A 22,936-nucleotide genomic window follows, 5' to 3' on the forward strand; every position below is an offset into this window, starting at 1 on the left:
CCCAGGCGGCATTAGGCCACCATTAACAAGGCGCGGGTGGAATAGGGGATCGCCGGCGGAGTGCTTCGTTGAGAGCGAATTTGCGATGCTGATTGATTACAGCAGGTGGTCCGACCTTGCCTTTACAGTGGTGCCAGGCACTGCCAGCTGCCCTGTTTGCCCGTGGTGCTGTCTGGTGGCGGCCTGATCCGTGCGGGAAAATCCAGTCAGAGAATGAACATCCATGGAGCATTGAATCCATGGAAGGAAACTCGGAACGGCAGATTGGCAGCCTCTAGGGCTCCAGGGTTCTAGGGTTTCCAGCGCACATCTGGGTGCTGCCGAGATCGTGGCCGGCTGGCCGCGCACCCTTTTCTTCCCGTGTCTGTTTTTGGAATTGGGGCCATCCCGTCGTGATCAGCATTTGGCAAGGATCTTCTGCTTCCTGATTCTTAATTCCCGAAATCCTGAAATCCTGTCGCGAACGGACAAGAAATCCCCCTCCTGTCCTCTGAGGCTCCAACTGATCCACCATCCCGACAGCAAGACGGAGTATTATGCCCGCTGGTGTTTGGGATCCGACGATCAGTCCGGTTGGCCAAGCAGCTGTGGCAAATTGCCCATGGCAATAAACCAGAGTTAGAATGAGAGAGACACCAAGACGAGCAACCTGTTAATACCTCCTGTAATCGAGATCGAGATCAAAACGTGAGATGGGCCAAAGGGCTGATCGAACCCCCCACTGTGGCCCCTCACTTCACCAAGTCACCTTCCAGAAGCACTCGGACCTTTCAGCCTTTCGGGAATACTATTCATAGTCGCGTCTGCGGCGTGTGGTCGGGAGGATGAATTGACGGGGGCTTTTTCCAAAACGATGCTGTTGATGACGGGGCACGTCCTTATCAGCGATACATAATACCTAGCCATCCTGCTGCTCCACTTGAGCTCACTCCATGCCTTGCCACCTTGGGGTGTAATTTAACCATACATGAGCTATTGACGATAGTACGCACGAAGTACGGATACAAGATTCGTCGAGACGCCGCCGACTATCTAATAGGATAACGGCAGGTTTTTCCTCGCTCGTGTTTTTTGTCAACTGGAACCTCGGACACGGATGATTGTTATGTAAGGCAAATATTCGAACACGGGCTTGGCCCACTTCGTCCTCAATTCGGGACCCGAAGACCACGGTGAGGGTACTATTACCTACCCATCAAGGCTCACTCATTGCTTGTCCGTAGGTGGCATATGAAGAACATCTGCTAAATTCGAAAGAATATGACGGGATTTTCTCTCACTTCGTCGTCAGGAGCTCTCTGCCGGTCGGCTCAAGGCATTGGCGTTCGAGACTTCGGCGATGACGCACGATTACTAATGTCCGTCGTCAACATCATGTATTCTTCAAGTGAGGAGACGATGATGATACAAGACCTTGGACCTTGGATTGAAATGAATGTGACAACGAGCTAGCCAGGGGCATTTCATAGTGGAACAAGCAAACTACCATATTTGATAGCACACCATGGGAGGGACCATGAAAGCAGTCGGTATGTACTCATCTTTCACAGGGCGATATGTCGTACAACGAACCCTAACTGATAGCTGCCATCAGACATCAAGGGTGGCAAAGGCGAGGTTGATGCACTCTTTATCAACCCAGACACGCCCAAGCCCGAGGCCGGCCCTGGGCAGGCCATTGTCAAGGTCCGCGCCTTTGGCATCAACCGCATGGACATCATCCAGCGCCGGGGCTTCTACCCGCTGCCCCCGCAGGCACCCCTCACGCTCGGCGTCGAGTTCAGCGGCATCGTCGAGTCCCTCGGCCCCGGCAGTGGCGGCAATGGCGGCGCCCACATCTTCAAGCCCGGCGACGAGGTCTTCGGCCTGGCCTACGGTGGCGCCTATGCCGAGTACATCGCCGTCAGCACCAAGATGCTCCTGCGCAAGCCCGCCGGCCTGACCTTTGAGCAGTGCGCCGCCGTGCCCGAGACGTGGATCACGGCCACCCAGGCCCTGCACCTGGTCCTCGGCTTCGAGAAGGGTAAGTCTATCCTGTGGCACGCGGGTGCGTCGGGCGTGTCTATTGCCGGCATCCAACTGTCCCACCTGGCCGGCGCCTCGGCCGTCTATGCTACGGCTGGATCCCAGGAGAAGTGCGACTTCATCACGTCTACCCTCGGTGCCACCGCCTCTTTCAACTACAAGACGCAGGACTGGGCGACCAAGATCAAGGAGAAGACCGGGGGCAAGGGGGTAGACTACATTGTCGACTTTGTCGGCGCGGACTACTTCCAGAAGAACCTCGACGTCGCCGCCCGCGATGGCCGCATCGTCCTTCTCGGGACACTCAGTGGTGGCAAGGTGCCCAACGCCGATATATCCATGATACTGTACAAGCGCCTCCGCATCGAGGGCAGTACTCTGCGGAGCCGCGACGAGGAGTACCAGGGCAAGCTACGCGACAGGCTGGAAGAGTACGTGCCTGCCTTTGAGTCCGGGGAACTCAAGCTCATTGTGGACACGGTTCTTCCCTGGAAGGAGATCCAGGAGGCGCACAGGCACATGGAAGCGGCCAAGAACTCGGGCAAGATAGTGTGCACCATTTCTTGAAAGTGAGCTTCATATCATAATTCATTACTGGAGAATGAGACGCCGTTACGACCAGGAGATATCTAGTGGTTCTGTAGCCACTTTAGCATCTGCTCGTAAGCTGTCGTCTGTGCATCCTTGATGGATACGTCTTCGTACGAGCCCACGACGGCAAAACCTGCGTCTTGTGTCAGCAAATATGACCTAGGTTATACGTTTGAGTGTGAAGTTCGGACTCACCATGGGGGACTCCGGGGTATACTTGGACCTCGTGCTCCAAATTAGCATCCGTCATCATATCCTCACCTGCTGACCGGACGGCATCCGGGAAAAGCGGATCGTTCTCCACGCAGACAAAGCTCAACGGCGCCTTGAGGTTCTTGAAGTCGTCGGGAATCACACTGGCGGCGTGCGCTAGAGCTCCGGCCTTGATGTAAGGGCCCTCTTTTTCTTTGGCGCTCTCCTCGTCACCGCCCGTCTTCTCCGTCTCCTTGGCCAGCAGGATGACGAAGCGCGCACCGACGCAGTATCCCACGGCGTAGATGCCGTCCCCGTGCCGGATGGCGTCGGCGTATTGCTCACGCGCGGCTTCGATGACCTTGTGCAGGACGGGCATGACCCTATCGGCGGTGATGCGGGCGAGCCACATGTCAATGACGAATGCCTTGGCCATCTCGACGGCCTTGAGCTTGACCTGCTCGAGGATGGATGTAGAGTCATCCGTTATGGCAGGGCCCCCTGGGGCCGTGTCGCCGGCGAACATGTCGGGCATGAGGACGAGGAAGTCTTCGGCGGCATACTTGTCGGCCTGGATCTGGTTGTTGACGGATTTGATACCGGTTCCGCCGGTTAGAAGAAGGAGAAGGCGCGAGGGGGCGTGCGGGTAGTCGGCGGGTTTGGAGATGTAGACCTGGGGAGCGTGAGCAATTGTCATTGTCAGGTTGGTCTTATTGCTGTACGTACATCGACGCCGCCGAGCTTGATGATCTCGCCAGTAGAGGATTGGCCACTGGCTTTTGCTCATTAGATTGGTGCCGAAGACATAGAAAGATGCCTCAACTCACGAGTAGGCCTGTCGGTCACACAATGTTCGCCCGTTACTGGCTCTGATTGAGGCTGCTGAGACTGGCCAGAAGCGTCATCAGCTGGAGGGGTGAGGATGGGCTCCCTCGCATCGCTCTCAGGAGCTTTTGTAGCAATCTCGGCGTCGCCCATGGCTAGTAAAACGAATACCGGATACTTTTTGAAAGAATTATGGGCGTGGGGCTCTGGATATGGCTGAATAGTAGGTTATAAGGAGGTTGTAGTCTGGGGGCAGAGGATGGAACGAGAATGGTTCCTGCTACATGCGACAGCTTGCGACAGCAGAGTGGGCTGTGCCGCGTGGAGCTGTCCTCACTGCAACTACCCAAGTTTCAGGAGACCTCAACTTGCAGCCGCACGTACTAGATGAATGGGGTTGATTGAAAACGAGTTGTAATACAAGGCTCCCATGGAAATTGATATTTATTACGAATCTACCTAAGTGTAGATATAGCTTTGCTAAAGATTGTACGAATACTTTTGTGCTAACGGCTGGGGACGTCCACCGTGACTTCCCCTCCTAAACGGTCAAGGCCCTCCAGCCGTCATGGCGTCCTTACATAAGCGAACGCGACCCCGCCATGACCGCCATTTCCACTAAACGCGCTGGACGCGTCGAGGTTCAAAGGACCGTGAATCTCTGTTTCCACCACCCCTCACCGCACACTGCTCGAGCACCACGTTAACCCGTGTTGTTGCACCGATCTATCTGTCCTTATTCGTACGGACTACCATATCCAAGGCAACATGGAAGCCCCAGCTGCTGCGCTGTCGCGCGGATCCCTCAAGTAAGCTCTCTTCAGGCCTGGGTTTTGTAGCCAGACTAACCCGCCGGGCCAGTATCATTTTCAATGACCTCGACAAGGCCCAAAAGCTGTTTCCCGTACCAGTCCTACAATGCCTCCAGGTGAAGCAGATGGCGCCATCGGCGCAGTCGGGAGAAAGGTATCGTCTAGTGGTTAGCGACGGAGAGCACTATGTCCAGACCATGCTTGCCACCAAGGCCAATCATGTCATTCACGATAACAAACTTGTCCGAGGCTGCCTTTTCCGAGTCAAGGAGTACAACCCCAACAATGTGAAGGGGAAGAAGTATGTTTCGTTATTTGATGGGAGATTTCTAGACGATAGCTAACCGTATCTCCAGTATCCTCGTCATTCTCGATCTCGAAGTCATCGAGTCCTTGGGCGTCCACGACAAGATTGGCGAGCCAACTAGCATGGACGCTGCTCCTCAGCAGCAACCGGCTGCCGATGCGACCATCGCTGGAAACGACTTTTACGGCGTCAAGAAGGAGGAACCAAAGCCACAACAGGCCCCGGCGTCACGGTCGGCCCCAGCCATGCACGCGGGTTCCACCATACATCCGATCGAGGGCCTGTCCCCTTTTACACATAAGTGGACGATTAAGGCCCGGGTCACACTCAAGTCCGATATCAAGACCTGGCACAAGCAGAACAGTGATGGTAAGCTCTTCAGTGTGAACCTCCTCGACGAGAGTGGAGAGATCAAGGCCACTGGGTTCAACGCGCAATGTGACGACTTCTACGACTTGCTCCAAGAGGGCTCCGTCTACTATATCTCGACGCCGTGTCGAGTGTCTCTGGCGAAGAAGCAGTTCACCAACTTGCCCAACGACTATGAGCTCACCTTTGAGCGTGATACCGTCATCGAGAAGGCCGATGACCAATCTACCGTACCTCAAATGAGGTTCAACTTTTGCACCATCCAGGAGTTGCAAGGCGTGGAGAAGGACAACACCGTGGATGTCATTGGTGTGCTCAAGGAAGTGGCGGATGTCGACACAATCACTTCCAAGAAGGATGGAAGGCAATTTGAAAAGAGGGAGCTCACCATTGTGGATGACACTGGGTACTCAGTCCGCGTCACTGTCTGGGGCAAGACGGCCAGTTCCTTTGACACGCAACCGGAGTCGGTGGTTGCGTTCAAGGGCACCAAAGTGTCCGATTTTGGTGGCAAGAGTCTGAGTCTCTTATCGTCCGGCACAATGACCGTGGACCCCGATATCCCCGATGCCCATAGGCTAAAGGGTTGGTACGATTCGGCCGGCCGAAATGACTCGTTTGCCACGCACCAGAATATGGCGAGCATGGGCAACGCGACAGGGCGGAAAGATGAGGTTATCACCATCGCCAAAGTCAAAGAGGACAACCTTGGCCACGATGACCAGGCATACTTCTCCATCAAGGCCACAACTGTCTTTGTGAAGCAGGATAACTTTGCCTACCCTGCTTGCCCGTCTCAAGGGTGCAACAACAAGAAGGTGACTCCGCTAGGCGATGGCACATGGCAGTGCGAGAAATGCAACATTGCCCACGAAAAGCCCAACTACCGCTACATCCTGTCGCTCAACGTTGCCGACTTCACAAGCCACCAGTGGTTGACATGCTTTGACGACAGTGCTCGGATTATCATGGGCATGTCTGCCAGTGAGCTGCAGGAGCTGAGAGAGACCGACGATGTCGCATTTCAAGCGGCATTCGATGCGGCCACACTGAAGAAGCTTTACTTCCGGTGCAGGGCTAAGACGGATGTCTACGACAACACACCGAGGTGAGTCCCCATCTTGGGCTCTTTCTCTGGCTGAGGAACATTGCTGACTTTGAACTACAGGGTGAGGTACCAGGTGATGAGCGCATCTTTGCTAGACTTTAAGGCAGAGGGCAACAAGCTGGCTGAGCTGATTAAGCAGTATGATATCAGCTCTTAGGGATTGTAAAAGGGGAAAGGATATTGCGGACATGATGGCGCGGGCGGTTTTGGAACTGGACTTGATATTGCCTTTTTATTCGGCGGCTGTGCCTTGAGGAATGAGGCTATGATAATCGCACATGTGAGCTGATGTAGATTCATGACCATCGTCGAGTATGGTATACAACTCTCTACCTGAGAATTTACAGTGTAGAGTAAGGCTGCGCGGCCTGTAAAAATCACACACAGAGTCTAAAAGACATGAAGACTCGAACTTTTCTTGGTGCTCGCTCATTCAATTCTATGCCCATCAAAAATAAACGCCTCGTACATTGCGTACGTACTTCCTTGCCCTCTCGAAAATCTCCTTTTTTTTTTCTTTTTTTTTTTTAGAGAGGGAGAATCTCGTGCTTCCAGGGGGTCTGGCCCTCCCCGTCGCCGTAGCCCGTGGTGGGCTGGTAATCACCGCGGATCTTGTACTTGTAGATGGTCAGGCCCTCGAGGCCGACGGGCCCGCGGGAGTGGATCTTGTTGGTGCTGATGCCGACCTCGGTGCCGAAGCCGTAGCGCATGCCGTCGGCGAGGCGGGTGGAGGCGTTCCAGTAGACGCCGGCCGAGTCGACCTCGTTCATGAAGCGCTCGGCCTGGGCGGCGTCGGCGGTGTAGATGGCGTCGGTGTGGTGGGAGCCGTGGGTGTTGATGTGGGCGATGGCCTCGTCGATGGAGGGCACCGTCTTGACCGACAGGACGAGGGCCAGGTGCTCCGTGTCGTAGTCCTCGGGGGTGACGTCCTGGACGGCGTCGGCGGGGAGCGAGGCCGAGGCCAGGGCGGCCTTGCTGGCCGGGTCGCAGCGCAGGGTGACGCCCTTGGCGACGAGGGCGGCGGCCACGGCGGGGAAGATGGTGGGGAGGGCCGTGTCCTGGACGAGGAGGGTCTCAAGGCTGTTGCAGGCGGCGGGGTAGCTGGTCTTGGAGTCGACGATGGCGGTGGCGGCCTTGGCCTTGTCGGCGCTGGCGGTCAGGTAGGCGTGGCAGATGCCGTCGGCGTGGCCCAGGACGGGGATCTTGGTGGAGTCCTTGATGTAGCGGACGAGCTCGTTGCCTCCGCGGGGGATGACGAGGTCGATGTAGCGGTCCTGGGACAGCAGCTGGGCGATGACGTCGCGGGTGGTGACGAGCTGGATGGCGGCGTTGGGGACGGCAGTGCTGTCGAGGGCGGACGAGATGACCTTGGAGATGGCGACGAAGGACTCGGTCGACTCCTTGCCACCCTTGAGGATGGCGGCGTTGCCCGACTTGATGGCGAGACTGGCAATGTTGGCAATGACCTCGGGGCGGGCCTCGAAGATGATGAGGAGGACGCCGATGGGGCAGGACACGCGCTCCATGACGAGATCGTCAGCCAGCTTGCTGCGCATCTGGACCTTTCCAACTGGAAGATAAGGAGTTAGCAGCCTGAACCGGTGTTTTTACAGCCAATGTAAGGACGTACTAGGGTCTTCCAAGTCTCGGACGTCTAGGATGCCCTTGAGCATGTCCTCCCACTTGCCCTTCCGGCCGAGATCCAGGCGCGAGACCAGCGCTTGGCTCAGCTGGCCATCAGCGGCGGCCTTCTTCGCGGCCTCGAGATCGAGGGCATTGGCAGCGAGGATGTCGTCCTTGGCCGCCGCGAGCGCATCGTGGATGGTCTCGAGGGCAGCGTTGCGCGCAGACGCGGGGAGCGTAGCGAGGGTGAAGGAGGCCGTCTTGGCGGACGAGGCAGCGGCCTCTGGGGAGGCGGCGGTAAGAGACATGTTTGGGACCGAAGTGAACGGCTGATGGAGTTTAGAATATGATTAGAATTGAAGTTGAGAGATATAACCAACAGGAGGATCTGGGAGAGGTTGAGGAAGGCTGAGGCATAACGCAGAGCAAGTTTATGGTGGGGCATGCCTACACCACAAGTACTTATGACATGCCTAGGATGCCCCGCGGTTGGTTACTTGGTTTGCCCGCGTGCAGGATCACGGGCAGAGAATGACGTACTGGCGGCATTTTTGCTCATGCCGATTGTTACGTCGGCGCTGTGTGCATTGCTGCAGTCGCAGAGTAATTGGGAAGACTGGAATGGGCGAATAGGATGGCCATCGGGGTCTCTTGGCTTGCTTCATGCATGTTCCAGGCATGAGACGAATGCAGAATGGGCCGAGTTGGCTTTGTGGAACTGGTCCTCTTAGTGTGAATTAACAAACGACCAGGCATGACCAGCTAGGGAGCTTCCTCCCTAACAACCACCTTCCTCCGTGGCCCAGCTGGCTAAGGCGTCCGGCTGTTATTCAATTGGCAACCGGAAGATCGACAGTTCGATCCTGTCCGGGGGAGTTTCTTTTTTTGCTCTTTTTCGCCTCCTTTAGGCTCCCTCCATGGTGGAACACCCCCATCCTGTCTTCTGCCGAGGACCACTGGGCTTTCTTTTTGTTCTTTAACCTTAAACCTCCCGTTGATTGGTTGGTGTCGTTGGAACTGGGCATGCCTCGGCACCCGTTTTCAACGATGTCTTAACCCCGGAAACCAACGTCTGTTTGGTCTCTTCCCTCTTCGCCAAGCTTTTTTGACCCAACGGATGAGTTTTCTACTGACACCATTCAGGCCCCGCCCCCATCATTGACCATGTACGAATACAGCAGCCGGTGGCGATGAGTAATGCTCCTGGCGGTCACCGGTCGAGGTCCGATGGCGCCCCGAAGTATACCACAATCGACTCTGAATGCCGAATTGGTGACTCCTGATGCCGTTATACCCGGTCCCCCAGCTTGCTCCAGGGATCCCAACTCGCCCACTACCCAGCGCTGCCGTACAAGTACAGATTGCTCGCAGTTGTCGGTTCGTCCAAATAGTGTATTAGTGTCTCTGGACATGTTACGCGGCGAGGTCAGACAAGTTCCAAGGGGCTCCGGTTTTCCAAGACCCAGGGAAGGCCGCCCGTCCCACCTCCACCTGCCGTTTCCAGTCTCCAAGACCAACGCGCTCCCTCGCTGCCAGAGAAGACTTCTGTGCTTCTCTTTTCCTCAAACCATCCGTGGCAGCATAGCCAATGTGTTTAATGTCTAATTTCTGTGCCGATTGTTTGTTTGCTGACATCTAACCTCTGCACACGGTGAGCTTTCTTGCACGATATACACCTCGTATACTTGGACTTACACCACAACTCAGACCTCCCAACAAGACCGATCCCGATCGATTTTGGTAAGCCATGACGGGCAACATCGATCTAGAAAAGGGCCATGTCAGGCGCTGCAGTTCTGACGGTGGACACCCGGAAACTCATGATTCAAGAACAGCCAGTCATCACGACGACGTGGACGATGAAGATTATGATGATGACAGCTCCAAGAGAGACGAGAAGGCGTCGTCTGACAACCAGAATGACCTGGTTTCTGCGGCTACTGTAGGCGAACCTTCTGGGGTGCTGTGCTCGCCATGCCGGACCAGATCAAGGTCAAGAGCTTCTTCCACCCGCTCCCGGCCCCTGACAATTGTTCCTCGCGCAAAACGAAGAGGCTTGTTTGCGAGGCTCGCCTTGGTGCCAGAGGTTGGGCGGCCTTACGACTACAAGGACTCGACCAAATGGACCATCACGACCGTCATATCTCTCGCCACGGCCGCAGCGCCCATGGGCTCCTCCATTGTCTTCCGTACGTTGAGACCTCGGAGGCCAAGATTGTTGTTGTTGCTCTCCATGTTGACTCGTCTTCCACAGCCGCCCTGCCTGCTCTGTCGGCCGAGCTCCATGCCAGCCAGACCATCACCAACCTGTCCATCGCCCTGTACATGCTCAGCATGTCCATCTTCCCGCTCTGGTGGTCCTCCTTCTCGGAGCAGCTGGGCCGCCGCACCATCTACCTCAGCTCCTTCGCCCTCTTTGTCATCTTCTCCGTCCTCAGCGCCGTCAGCACCAACATGCCCATGTTCATCGTCTTCCGCATGTGCAGCGGCGGCGCCTCTGCCAGTGTCCAGGCTGTGGGAGCCGGCACCATCGCCGACATCTGGGAGTCGTTTGAGCGCGGCCGCGCCATGAGCATCTTCTACCTCGGCCCCCTGCTGGGGCCCCTGCTCGCTCCCATCTTTGGCGGCATCCTCACCCAGGAGCTGGGGTGGCAGTCCACCATGTGGTTCCTCGCCATCTACGGCCTCTGCTGCTTCCTGATGCTCCTGTTCTCGCTCCCCGAGACGCTTGCCCGCAAGAGGGTAGACGAGGTGGCGGTCCAGGAGCAACAGCAGGGTGCAGACCTGAGGAGGATGACAACGACCGAGTCGGTTAGGGTCCAGACCAGCAGGTTTGCGGCCGCCTTCAAGCGCTTCATCATCGACCCCCTCAGCGTCGTTCTCTTCCTGCGCTTCCCACCCGTGGCCATCACGGTCCTTGTCGCGGCCATCGCCTTTGGGTCACTATACGTCGGCAACGTCGCCATCCAGCAGGGCTTCTCTGCCCCGCCATACAACTTCAGCCAGCTCATCGTGGGCCTGCTGTATATCCCGGCGGGCCTGGGGTACATCGTGGCGTCCGTCTTTGGCGGCAAGTGGATCGACAAGATCATGACCCGGGAGGCCAAGAAGGCCAACCGGTACGATGAACACGGCAAGCTGATCCTGCTGCCTGAGGACCGCATGCGGGAGAATACTTGGATAGCCAACGCCACATACCCCCTATCGCTGCTTCTATTCGGCTGGACGCTGCGGTACGGCATCCACTGGATCGTGCCCTCGATTGGGCTGTTCCTCTTTGGCGTGTCTTCGATGCTCGTCTTTGTAAGTCTTGGCACACACGGACATGTTCCAAATGTTTCACCTATTAATATCGCTCCAGGCCGCGGCAACGACCATGCTCACCGAGTTCGTCCGCAAGAAGAGCTCGGCGGGCGTGGCGGTCAACAACTTTGTGCGCAACATCCTCACCTGCATCGGCACCGTGGTCGCCAACCCCTGGATCAATGCCATGGGCGTGGGCTGGGTCTTCACCATCATCTGCATCTTCTGCCTGGTCTTTGGCTTCCTGGGCATCTGGACACTGAGGAGGAATGCGCAGCGGTGGAGGAAGAAGATGGATGAGGAGCTGGCGAAGCTCTAGTCAGGTCATCATGCGTACTAGGCGTTTTGCTTCATATCACCATGACACATAGATCTCATAGATCTCATAGATCTCAAGCAAACAGCCTCCCGATGGCATCGGCGCCCACATTGCCTCCGCTAAACACGAGGCCCAGATCCCAGCCCTCCTCGCCCGCCTCCCTCTCCACCATGGCCCGGAAGTCCTCGTCAAACAGCGCAACCGCCAGCGGGACGCACGCGCTGGCCTCGACGACCATCTTGAACCGCTCCAGCACCAGGCGCATGGCAGCCTTAATCTCCTCCTCGGTCACGCTGTAGAAGCCTGACACCAGCCGCCGCTCGTAGATGACGCTCCAGGGGTACTTGCCGACGGGCGTGCGCAGTCCGTCGGCCACGGTCAGCGACTTGACCGCCTCGACGCGCTGCCCAGCCTCGTACCCGCGCTTGGCATCGTCGGCGCCCTGGAACGATGGCTCTGCCCCGAAGACGCGGATCCCCGTGCCCTCGCAGCTCAGCGCCACGCCCGAGAGCATCCCTCCGCCACCGCACGGCGTCATGATGGCGTCCAGGCCCTTGCCCGGCCGTGCAGCCTCCCTCGTCTCCGGCGCCTTCAGGAACCCTGCCGAGCCCGCCGCCTCCTCGTCGCCGTCCATCACGGCCGCCACCTGCTCCTGCAGCTCCAGCCCCATGGTGCCCTGCCCGAGCATGATGTCCGGGTGGTCGTAGGGCGGCACCATGCGCGCGCCCGTCTCGGCGATGACGCGGGCCGCCACGGCCTCGCGCTCCACGCTCGTGCTGCCGCTGAAGACCACGTTGGCCCTGTAGCCCCTGGTCCCGGCAATCTTCTGGGGGATGGAGATCTCGGGCATCACGATGTGCGCCTTGATGCCGTTCTCCTGGGCCGCCAGGGCCAGGGCCTGCGCATGGTTTCCTGGTTTGATGCGTTAGTCAATGATTCCATCATCCCACAGCCACAGGCAGTCGGGCAACGAAGAGGACGCAAGTATTACCAGAGCTGTGCGTCACGACGCCCCGTTCCTTGCCACCGCCCTCCACCCACCCGGGCTCCATCTTGAGCCTCTCGATGGCGTGGAACGCCCCGCGGGCCTTGAAGGCGCCGATGCGCTGCAGGTTCTCGCACTTGAACCACAGGCGCAGGACGGGCTTGGCGGGCGTCCTGCCCTCCCACCGCGTGCCCACGAGGTCCTCGGCCGCGCGGGGCGTCGACGCCAGGTCCGTCAGCGTGCGGTTCGTCAGCACCGGCGTGCGGTGGACGTGAGGCTTCACCAGCTTGTGGGCCTCGATCACCGACTCGCGGGTCAGCGGGAGCGTCGTCGAGAGGTCGGCCATGGTGTCTCTGTCTCTGTCTGTTCTGTTCTGTTTTGTTCCGTCTGTCTATCTTTCTTGTCTTCTTTTAGGGGTTTGAGTCTTGTTGTTTATGTGTGGAGATGATACTGCGGGTATGAAATATGAGAATAGCTTGATTCTGAAGGACTTATATATCTATTTTCATATGCATCACGGGGAAATCAGAGCCCAACCAAAGAAATCCGTAGAACGGAGAAGAGTCCCAATAGTTACGTACACTGACATTGGCAGGGCGCACAACCATGTGGAGAGCCATGTCTCGCCGGCCAACGGCCTGCCTGTTGCGGCAATTAGCTCTGTGCAGCTTGGTGGCCGAGAATCGGCGCTGAGAGCTCTCATGCACAATCGTTTCACGGCTCAGTTCGCGAGATACGAGCATGGCGGGACACGTCAGGTAAAGTAGGTTAATCCAAAGGACTCCATTGGTATTGCACAGCTTTTATAAAGCCAAACTTCGGTATTTGAACAAGCCCAGCTCCCTTAATTCCAACTGCAGATACATCGCGCCAAGATCCCCCACCACGTCAACCCGTTTTTTCATAGCCTGGTCCTTACTTCTGGTTCTCGGGGCGGAGAGCGCTGTTGCAATGTCGGGTTAGCATCAAGGGCGCAATTGACAGAAGGGGGCTGTGGGGGTGTGAAGGGTCTAGACTTACCGGACAGCCTTGCCGGCCCTCCAGATCTCCAGGCCGCGGATCTCCTCCATCTCGGCCTCGTACTTCGCACGGTAGTCGGGCTGGCCGTTGTACTCGAGAGAGCGGCGGGTCTCGGTGCCATCCTTGACAGACTTGTACAGGTCGTTGAAGACGGGCTTCAGGGCGTCCTTGAACTTGGGGGTCCAGTCGATGGCACCGCGGCGGGCGGTGGTCGAGCAGGCCTCGAACATCCAGTCCATGCCGTTGGCACCGATCAGAGGGTACAGGGACTGAGTGGCCTCCTCGACGGTCTCGTTGAAAGCCTCGCTGGGGCTGTGGCCCTGCTCACGGAGAACCTCGTACTGGGCGAGGAACATGCCGTGGATGCCACCCATGAGGCAGCCGCGCTCACCGTACAGGTCGGAGTAGACCTCCTTCTCGAAGGTGGTCTCGTACAGGTAGCCGGAGCCGATGGCGACACCGAGGGCAATGGCCTTCTCCTTGGCGTGGCCAGTGACGTCCTGGAAGACGGCGAAGGACGAGTTGATACCGCGGCCCTCGCGGAAGAGAGTGCGGACAGTGCGGCCAGAGCCCTTGGGGGCGCAGAGGATGACATCAATGTCCTTGGGGATATCAACCTTGGTGATATCCTTGAAGACGGGGGAGAAGCCGTGGGAGAAGTACAGGGTCTGAACCACGCATGTTAGTTTCATCCATGCCGTTTGGAACAACACCGCCTAAGGGTTAGAAACTACGAACCTTTCCCTTGGTCAGCTGGGGCTTGATGGCGGGCCAGGTCTCAGACTGGGCGGCGTCGGAGAGAAGGTTCATGACGATGGTACCGCGGGAGATGGCCTCATCGACATCGAAGAGGTTCTTTCCGGGGACCCAGCCATCCTGGATGGCATCCTTCCAGGACTTGCCGTTCTTGCGGACACCGACGATGACGTTGAGGCCGTTGTCGCGCAGGTTCAGGCCCTGGCCGTGGCCCTGGGAGCCATAGCCGATGAGGGCAAGAGTGTCGTTCTTGAAGTAGTCCTAAAGGGGGGGGTCGGGTCAGTTCATCTTGCAGCATACCAGGGGCTGCTACGCCGGAAATTTTGACTCACAAGGAGCTTCTCCTGGGGCCAGTCGGCACGCTCTGCATACATTCCCGCGGTTAGCTACACGCACATGTGCCCCTCTCATCTCAGCCAATGCTGGCAGGATGGAGGTTTTTGGTGGGTTCTCTCACCATAGACGTCCTCCTTGGAGCCGGCGAAGTCAATGGTCTTGACACCGCGGATCTGCTGCTGGGCAGGGCCGGCAACGGCAGGGCGGGCGGCGACAGCGCCAGCGCGGACCAGGTTGCGGGCAGCGATGAAGGTGCGCTGCTGGACGCGAGGAGCGGCCAATTGGCGGGCCAATGGCGAGCGGGCAGACTTGGAGAAGCTTCGGGAGGCCATTGTGATGGATTTGGAGGGGATTTGGGATGCTGTGAGAGTGCAGAGGGAGAGGAAGGGAAGAAGGTTTCCAGACCGACGGTTTGGCGAGAGAAAGTTTGGAGGTGAGCTGCAGCCGGTGGTCGGACCCAGGTTTTCGCTAGCGCTGCTCCAGGGAAAACCCTCAGCCTGCGCTCCGCGAACCGGAGTCTCTGAGTCCGCTGCGTGAAGTGCTGTGCTGCCAAAACGTCGCCTCTGACTGGCTGCCTGGCCTCCCACTGACCGCCCCCGGAGCCCCTGACCGCCCAGCCGTCCAACCACCGCCCTCGGCAGAACTGTACGACGTAGCTCCCAGTGGGTCCAGCGTCCCCCACGGGCCCTGTGAACTTCCAGGTCGTGAAGCTCCTAGTCCACCGTCTGAGCCTCAGGCGAGTCCACCCCCTTGGTGCTCCAGCAACCAGTGAACCACCCGGCCAGTGTCGCCATGGACGGGAGAGCCCCCCACTGTATTGCCTGCCAGCCGGCCATCTGTGCTCCGCCTGTTCCCACATCAGATGCTGGAGTCGACCAAGCCTCACGTAACCTGAGTAGGTAATACTCGTGCATGGAAGGGTTGCAGCTTGTCCTCGAACTCGTACGAACATGAGACCAACGACCAAAAACATCCCCGAGACACTCGAGTACCACTACCACCTTACCTGCCCATTACTCGACGCGCTGAAGAAATGTCGCGGCTCCGAGCCTATGACTGGCTCCAACCTGACGTGATCGGCCTTGCCCCAGCGCCGCCAGTAGAGCCCGATCCGAGTTCGGCTCTTGTAGTCGCGAGCGAGTCATTTCGTCCGCGAGTCCACATTCTAACAGTATACCAAACCCCATAATCCAGCAAGCTTGGAGATACTACTACCCTACACACTCCGTCCGATGCCTCGCCGGCGAGCAAAGAAAATAGTCACATAGCTTGGACATCTCCCTAGTGCCAGAATTAATTCACCGCGCAACATGGTACTAAAGACATATCTCTTTCCCCGGTCGAGCTCAATGCCATGTATGAGACATTCAAAAGGCTGGTAGAAGCGCGAAGGATCTGGGCGGCTCATAGGTGGCTTCAACCAAGACCCCCGCCGTAGTTCTCGGCGAGCGGCAACAGAGGAACCAAGAAGCAGAAACAAACAGTCGCTTGCCCATATTCACCAATCTCTCCCGTCCCCCAACTTATACCCCAACTACCTAACTAGCCTCTATATCACAGCTCCTTAAGGTCCATGTGCCCAAGGTAGATGCCAGGCGATGCAACCCGCCGCCGCCTCTATGGTGTATGCGTCGTAGACCCGTTATCATTGTGACATCTAGCCCTCCCGCAGTCTATATACCCGGAGCCCCAAAATGTCTGCGTCGTTGGTATCATAATCCCCAGAGCGCCCCTCGGCGCAAGTTACTTGAGGACACGGTCGTACTGCTGGCTCTTGACCATCCCGCCGCCCATCGCCGTCCTCACATTTCGCCTGAAACCCTCCCTGTTGTTCCGCAGGTCATCGGCCGCCTCCTTGTTCAGCGGGTCGGAAGCGTTCGGCTCGAGGAATAGGAACTGTCCCGGGAAAGCGTTAGCATATGCTAATCGCATATTCTGATCCAGAGGCGCCTCTATGCAGATGCAAACCCCCGGGAAAGGATTCTGACGGATCTTACCTGGAGGCCCACTATAACTGCGTTTAGATTGAGCACCGGCTTCCAGTCCTCCCGCAGAATGTTCAGGCACACCTTGCCCTCGAGGTCGATGTTGGGGTGGTAGATCTTCTCCCGGCAGCGCACCTTGGGCGGGTCGTGCGGGAAGTTCTGGTTAATGTTGAAGTCGAATGTGAACCGGCCATTCTTATACATGCCCTCGTCCGGCTCGATCTTGAGGACAAAGTTGAGGATGTCGTCGGGGTCGTCGAAGATGGTCTCCATCGTCGTGCCGAGGGAAAGCTCCGACAGATCTGTACACACGTGCGCACACCCAGGCGCTCTGGTCAGCTCTCCGCGCTTCTCCAAGGGGCCATGGTGTCGGTCGTGTCAAAGCTCACCTTTCTGCACGCGTAGCTGCGCTGCCGTCACCTTCTTCTTCCTGCCTCCGCTGGCTTGCCCTTCGGCATTCTCAGCCTCCTTCTGCTCCTTTTTCTAAATCATGCCGTAAGCGCTCCGCCTTCGCAGCCATATTATTGTGATCTGCCTACCATCGACCATATTTTCAACATCTTTGTTGGCGGGGTGCCACGCGGGGCGGCTCGGATGGTTCACCGGTGAGGTCCTTGTTCGCAGTGGGGGGGGAGGGGGAGTGAAAGTCTATGATTCAGACTCCTTTGGAACTTTCGTTTGACCGTGGAAGATGTTCTGGGAGCAAGTGTTTGCATTCGTAAGACGCATGGAAAGCGCAAGAAAGGCTGAATAGTTGCCTGATGGCAGGCTGTGCTGCCTATCAGCCTCGCTCATCATGTATCACTGGGCGTCAACGCTTCCTGCCCGATAAGATAAGCGCAGCTATGGAAGCGCCGAGGATTTCCCGCCACTCCCTTCACATGAAATTTCAAGCTTCACGTCTAACACATGAGGCTTCTAGTATTAGGAGCACCTGTGTTTGGGTTTAGATCTAGAGGCACGGTTTTCAATAAGGCTATTAAATGTCATAACTGGCAGGGTTTCCTTGACCCGGCCTATCTACAGAAAACTTCCTTCCCTAATAACTCTCACTGCAAATGCCATACATTGTACCCAAACAGAATGTGTTTAAACATCGAGGTATCTCCAAATAGAACCAATTTGTTAATGTTTACACCGCTTATGATGCCCGCTGGGACTCCTTTTGATTTTCTAGACGCAGCTGCTCCACAGCTGGTGCTTACCTCCTTGCGAAGCAGCACATGAGACCAGTCTTGCCCAAGAACCAGAGGAAGCCAATAAAACGGATGACGGAGAGCACGGCCGTGGAGTACAGCAGGAACTTGAAGAAGGTGGCGGTACGGACTGACGGAGAGCTCTGCGATTTGGTTAGTGTCAAAGAAATGAACCATCCTGCTGCAAGTACTTACCCCGATACCAAACGAATTGAAGTTGTCACTTGTAATAGCAACGACAAGAAGGATGTTCGAGAATAGCCACGTGACGACCAGGCCCGTTCGGAAAGACTTGTACGAGTCCTCCACGTCCTTCTTCTCGATACTCTCCGCCTCCTTGTAAGGCGCAAGAGCGCGACGTACAGTCTGCTCGAAATGGCTGTCGATATCTTCCTGTTCTTTCTCGATTTCTTCGACAACAGCCTCGTCCTTTTCTCCCTTGGTGACAGTCGCGGAAGGCAGGGCCTCAGCCTTGTCTGAGCCCTTGGTACCCCAAGAAACATCATGCCAGTTGTTGAAGGCGTACACCATGAGAATGTTGATGTATGTCGACATGAGAATCAGATACTGGGGGAATGAGTGGAACATGTGCCAGGGGTCGAGGTACAAGAAGGAAGCAATGAAGTTGAGACCGTAGATGGTAATGAGGGCAATGATGATGACACCAGCAGCGCCGGACCCAGAGAAGAAGCTTCGAACAAAGTCCTCGCCCGAATCCAGGGAGATCTGATCCTCTATGGGCGACTTGATAAAGGCTCGCACGACGAGATACATGGACAGGACCATGATGTAGCCCTGGACGAGACCAAAGATCATGAATGAGCCGATGTAGGTAAACTGAGAACCCTTGGGTCTGTTACCCAAAGCCAGGAGGAACTGCAGGATGACGAAAGCCAGATACAGGTACTTGAGGAGCGCGTTGATGATCGGCGTTGCCGTATCGCCGAAAGGCCAACCGTGGTTCTCAGAGCTCGAGGCCGAAGGGATGGACGGTGTGCCGACGAGATCCATGATGACAGTCGTAGTGAGATAGTAGGACGCAAGCGAGAACCAGGAGAAGAGGGTGTTGAGGAAGTTATAGACCAGCTGGATATGGAAGAAGAACATGCGGATGATGTTGTGACCGCTCTTGTACATACGACCGAAGTGCATCAGCGAGTAGAGAGTAGCGGCGAAGGAACCGTTAAGCCATCGTCGACGCTGGCTGATGAACTCAGCCGCACCTTCAGGCACATCCGTCTCACCCTTGGCGGCCTTGATATAGCTCAAGTGCCACTTCTGGCCGGCCTTGGCGACGAGTTCGAAACATAAGATTCGATCCTCGGCCAAGAACATATTCTTCTTGAAGATATTCATCCCGTCAATACCCTTCTTACCCAGCACCGCGGATAGGGTGTGATCACCGTGGAAGTACTGCTCGAGGGGACGGCCCATAATGGCGCGGAATCGGTACGCCGAGAAGGCACCCGGCAACACGGAGACGTAACCAAAGGAGCTCTCGAGGGGCTTATCGAGAATGTTGGAGATCTTGTACTCGAAGTTCTGGATAGCAACCAGGGGGTTGAAGAGCTTTTTGCCCCCCTTACCCAGCATTGCGTGAATTTCACCACACGCTCCTCCAAGATCCTTGTCATTGTAGAAGCCCTCCCAGAGCGCAAGCAGCGAGCGGGGGCTAGGTTTGGTACCGGCATCAATGAGGAGGGTAACCTCGGGGTTGAGAATACGACCGAAGGCGTTAAAGAGCCAGCGGTGGGAGTTGATCTTCTTGCTGTTCTTCTGCTTCAAGCAGAAGATGAACTGCACGGGGGGCAGGTTGTTGGGACCATCATCAGTGGGGCGGATGAGCTGCTGGTTAGGCGTAACGGACAGCTGACTGGTATATTCGAAGATGTGGGCGACGGTCTCCTTGCCGTCAACGTCCTTCTTGATGACACCATCCTGGTAAATACCAATGGTAGCCAGAACGTCCAGAACGTTCTTGTCGGTCTTCTCAATACCGTCAAAGACAAGGCAGACAACAATCTTCTGCCACGCCGGGCCACCCTTATTCCAGAAGGTCGATTTCTTGAGGTTCACAATATCTCGGATATTCTGCATCACACCGTGGAGGGTTCTGCCCAGCAGAACCTTATCCTCGTTGTAGTAAGTGATGGCGATGAGCAGTTCAGTGTGTCTGTTATACATCCTGGGTCGCAAATCGTAACCGTTCTTCAGGGTGAAGTCGTTGGGATCACAGGTGGCGGCCGTGTAGCGCATCTTCATGAACTCCTCGTTGCCGCCCTCAATGTCGCGGTAGCGGGGCTGGACCGCATTCTTGATGGCACTGGGCACAGGGTAATCGATGCTCAGGACGGAACCCTGAACAAGCTTGATCTTTCGAGTGTTGAAGCGCTTGAGGCCGCTGCGGGTGGGCTGGGTTGGCATCTGGCGTTGCATCCAGTCGTCCTCATCATCGTCTTCCATAGTCGACATGGGTCGAGGGGTGTTGAATCCATTGGGGTCCAGGCTGTACTGGCCGTAGCCGTTGTCGTTGAAGCCAGGTCCCGGAGTGGGCGTCTGGGCGGCACCGGGAGCATAGGACTCTGTGAGACTGTAGGCTGACACAGGTCGGTCCGGAGGCGTTGCAGCGCCCAGTCTGTCATGATCGTAGCCGCCGTGGGCCGGAGGCTCGTTAAGGAGATAGCGTCCGGCTTCCTCCTCGTGCTCCTGGGGCGGAAGGTGGTACTGCGAAACCGAGCGTTAGGAGGCATGCCAAGGGAATCAAGATGGGCCATGTGCTCTGGCGACTTACTGAGCTGCCAGGAGGGAGGTCCTGCATCGGGGTTCCGCCATATTCCTGGCCACCGTGGCCATGGCCTTGGCCTTGGCCTTGGCCCTGGCCGTTGTATGCCATCTTTGCGAATTATTTAAGGTTCTGGGCTGGCGGAGGAGCGAGTGCGAGAAGGCGTTCTGGATAGGGGACAAGGAGAGCAGAAGCGTTGCGCGATCGGCAAACGGGGTCCAAAAAAAAAAAAAGGTGAACGCCAACGACGCGAAATGAGGCCCCGGGCCCAAACGAAGGGCAGCCTTGAGGGCAGGAAAAGAATGAGGATAGAGCAAAGCGACGCAGGAGATGCAACAGGCGACGATGGTGTCGATAGGGGGATGGGGGGATGGAGAAGAAAAGTGGTTTGAGGGATTGTCGTCTCGAAATGTTTTCCACCTGTTTCAGCAGGCTCCTCCTCAGGCGCTCAAGGCAGTGGAGGCTGGGAACCGAGAAACGAAAGGGGTCCCTGACGCTAAAATCAGTGGAGGAAGCTGAGCCACCGCGGCGCCGTCATGGTCATGCTGCCATGCTGGCACTTGGGGCCCCCTGTACTTTGTACCAGCGCTGGTCCTGCCAGTTGGCTGAGGTGTGATGCAGCCCTCTTTTTTTTCTCGTGTCTTCAAATTCACAGCTACTGGATCAGTCCAGATCTGCAACTGGTCAAATGCGCCTCCAACGGCCAGGGCGCATGATGCCTGATTTGCCTCCTCCTTCATATACTGCTACATACTAGCACACAGCAGCTATCCGTACCAAGCTCCGCTACCGATCCGTACAGCCGACGGGCACTCCGTACCTACCCCAATGTTCAAGGAGCCTTGAAACACATGCTCTGGAGACTGCACTGTACGAACATGCGAAGTGCCTACACAGGAGTTGGCTCAACGGCACGTTGTCAGCCATGAAAAGGCGGCCTTTGTGACCAGCCAATAACCGATCCACAGAATGCTTACGACAGGCGACGCTGGCCCACACAGTTCGGACTCCCTCTATTCGTAAAGGGGACAAACAATTCTGACAGTCCAGGAACTGGGCCAAACCCTCACATCAGGAGGGCAATAGTGCCACCCCAACAAGATCATCGTGAATTCACGATAGCTATGCAATGATGTTCTGAAGAGACTGCTTGGCGTTAGTCAGGGCAAAGACGTGCCTTGACGGGCGCTCCGTCATTGTGCCTCCCTGTGCCAAAAATAGCAGCATTCCTCGGGATAAGGCGAGCCAGCGAGCCAGATTTCCTGGAATGCTTTGTGGGGCTGGTGTTGCGGATGGAGGCGGTGCAACAACGGTGCAAACTGGAACGGCACAAACGCCCCACAACTTATGCCACAACCCGACCGGTTAACCAGTCTCCTCGAGAATCTCGCACAGCGCCCGTCCAATGTCTATGGGTAGGTACTAAAGACGGATACAGATGCCACAATCTGACCTCTACATTTCGCGGTTGCTCGTCTCTAAGCCTCCTCGCGTGATTTCAAAGGCTTCCGAATAGGTACTGCTATATTCTAAGGAATACAGAGAGTCATCGCCCAAAGGGTTCTTAATAACACCGATAACTTATATAAGCTGGATGCTCCATCCGTACGAAGTATCCGTACAGCCGTCTTCAACAGCCTCCCTCATGTCTCTGAAATGGCACGGCTATGTTCCACAAAGACATTAGACCACGCGTGACCTAAGTTTTTTGAACGACGATCAGTTCGTCAACAGTCAACACCACCAGACTATTGGTGCAACACGTTACACAACATTGCCACCTGGCAATTGTCTCAAGCCCAAACGCCGCGCGCTGGTATGGGTGTAATACTTCTTGTACTACCTATTACTGCGTGTACCACATGTACCTAGCGCCTAACTCTGTGCACCTGCACAGAGTCATTTAGGCGCTCACAGGAACGTCTATTCCCCTTCACTTCTCGTAAGTTACCCAGAGCTTGGAGGAGCAGCACGTACTCGTACGTCGACAAGAGACCGTAAATTTCGCGGGTTACAGAGTAACTGGAAGCCTCCTACACACCTTAAAAATCCGTGGGACCTTCAAATCTTCAACTCTCAAAATACATCCAGAAGATATAAAAAAGATGATCAACAACCCTTGGCGTAGATCTTAGTATAGACTAGCAACGCAAATCAGACTAAGTGGCAGAGATCTTCCTAGTACTATTACCATGTATGCAGCTTTATTGAATATGAACGGTCCAAGCTCCGATCCAGATCGCTCTTGATCTCTTTGATCTCTTGGCGACCTTGAAGAAGGCCGATGCATAATTCCGCCGGCCTTGTTCAAATTTCCAGCGTGTGTTTTATTATCACATTCACCATCAGCGACTCATTAATACCGGAGCCTGGACTCTGTCCCAAATATCTGGTGGCTTCTG

At 56.3% G+C, this 22,936-nt stretch overlaps 9 protein-coding genes and 1 non-coding gene across 10 annotated transcripts; 4 read left to right on the forward strand and 6 right to left on the reverse strand.

The window, feature by feature from the left end:
* Window positions 1-1,504: 1,504 nt before the first annotated feature.
* On the forward strand, window positions 1,505-2,592 carry ACO1O0_002035 (NAD(P)H-quinone oxidoreductase; the record flags this gene model as incomplete). Its single annotated transcript, XM_083191513.1, has 2 exons — window positions 1,505-1,529; window positions 1,595-2,592. The coding sequence occupies 2 exons, from the start codon at window positions 1,505-1,507 to the stop codon at window positions 2,590-2,592; spliced, it is 1,023 nt and encodes a 340-aa protein (XP_083052727.1).
* A 62-nt stretch (window positions 2,593-2,654) lies between these two features.
* Window positions 2,655-3,786, reverse strand: ACO1O0_002036 (Alpha/Beta hydrolase protein; the record flags this gene model as incomplete). The annotated part of the gene is made up of 4 exons (XM_083191514.1): window positions 2,655-2,749; window positions 2,812-3,481; window positions 3,535-3,584; window positions 3,636-3,786. 4 exons carry the CDS (start codon window positions 3,784-3,786, stop codon window positions 2,655-2,657), a joined length of 966 nt encoding a protein of 321 aa, XP_083052728.1.
* A 615-nt stretch (window positions 3,787-4,401) lies between these two features.
* On the forward strand, window positions 4,402-6,386 carry RFA1 (replication factor A subunit protein RFA1; the record flags this gene model as incomplete). Its single annotated transcript, XM_083191515.1, has 4 exons — window positions 4,402-4,442; window positions 4,495-4,746; window positions 4,802-6,229; window positions 6,290-6,386. 4 exons carry the CDS (start codon window positions 4,402-4,404, stop codon window positions 6,384-6,386), a joined length of 1,818 nt encoding a protein of 605 aa, XP_083052729.1.
* A 370-nt stretch (window positions 6,387-6,756) lies between these two features.
* PRO2 (glutamate-5-semialdehyde dehydrogenase) lies at window positions 6,757-8,160 on the reverse strand (the record flags this gene model as incomplete). Its single annotated transcript, XM_083191516.1, has 2 exons — window positions 6,757-7,799; window positions 7,860-8,160. 2 exons carry the CDS (start codon window positions 8,158-8,160, stop codon window positions 6,757-6,759), a joined length of 1,344 nt encoding a protein of 447 aa, XP_083052730.1.
* A 483-nt stretch (window positions 8,161-8,643) lies between these two features.
* On the forward strand, window positions 8,644-8,728 carry ACO1O0_002039. The gene has a single exon. It is a non-coding gene; the product is annotated as a tRNA-Asn (tRNA).
* A 1,245-nt stretch (window positions 8,729-9,973) lies between these two features.
* ACO1O0_002040 (major facilitator superfamily domain-containing protein) lies at window positions 9,974-11,474 on the forward strand (the record flags this gene model as incomplete). The annotated part of the gene is made up of 2 exons (XM_083191517.1): window positions 9,974-11,155; window positions 11,214-11,474. The coding sequence occupies 2 exons, from the start codon at window positions 9,974-9,976 to the stop codon at window positions 11,472-11,474; spliced, it is 1,443 nt and encodes a 480-aa protein (XP_083052731.1).
* Window positions 11,475-11,547: 73 nt separating this feature from the next.
* ACO1O0_002041 (tryptophan synthase beta subunit-like PLP-dependent enzyme) lies at window positions 11,548-12,805 on the reverse strand (the record flags this gene model as incomplete). The annotated part of the gene is made up of 2 exons (XM_083191518.1): window positions 11,548-12,386; window positions 12,466-12,805. The coding sequence occupies 2 exons, from the start codon at window positions 12,803-12,805 to the stop codon at window positions 11,548-11,550; spliced, it is 1,179 nt and encodes a 392-aa protein (XP_083052732.1).
* A 569-nt stretch (window positions 12,806-13,374) lies between these two features.
* Window positions 13,375-14,903, reverse strand: ILV5 (ketol-acid reductoisomerase; the record flags this gene model as incomplete). The annotated part of the gene is made up of 5 exons (XM_083191519.1): window positions 13,375-13,402; window positions 13,480-14,147; window positions 14,218-14,496; window positions 14,568-14,599; window positions 14,693-14,903. The coding sequence occupies 5 exons, from the start codon at window positions 14,901-14,903 to the stop codon at window positions 13,375-13,377; spliced, it is 1,218 nt and encodes a 405-aa protein (XP_083052733.1).
* Window positions 14,904-16,314: 1,411 nt separating this feature from the next.
* On the reverse strand, window positions 16,315-17,116 carry UBC12 (NEDD8-conjugating protein UBC12; the record flags this gene model as incomplete). Its single annotated transcript, XM_083191520.1, has 4 exons — window positions 16,315-16,467; window positions 16,569-16,858; window positions 16,946-17,039; window positions 17,096-17,116. The coding sequence occupies 4 exons, from the start codon at window positions 17,114-17,116 to the stop codon at window positions 16,315-16,317; spliced, it is 558 nt and encodes a 185-aa protein (XP_083052734.1).
* Window positions 17,117-17,757: 641 nt separating this feature from the next.
* Window positions 17,758-20,645, reverse strand: CHS3_2 (chitin synthase class III; the record flags this gene model as incomplete). The annotated part of the gene is made up of 3 exons (XM_083191521.1): window positions 17,758-17,895; window positions 17,948-20,476; window positions 20,544-20,645. The coding sequence occupies 3 exons, from the start codon at window positions 20,643-20,645 to the stop codon at window positions 17,758-17,760; spliced, it is 2,769 nt and encodes a 922-aa protein (XP_083052735.1).
* Window positions 20,646-22,936: the final 2,291 nt, after the last annotated feature.

This window comes from Amphichorda felina, assembly GCF_050947745.1.
Source record: "Amphichorda felina strain 45539 chromosome Unknown scaffold_2, whole genome shotgun sequence".
In the NCBI taxonomy this organism is placed as follows: domain Eukaryota; kingdom Fungi; phylum Ascomycota; class Sordariomycetes; order Hypocreales; family Bionectriaceae; genus Amphichorda; species Amphichorda felina.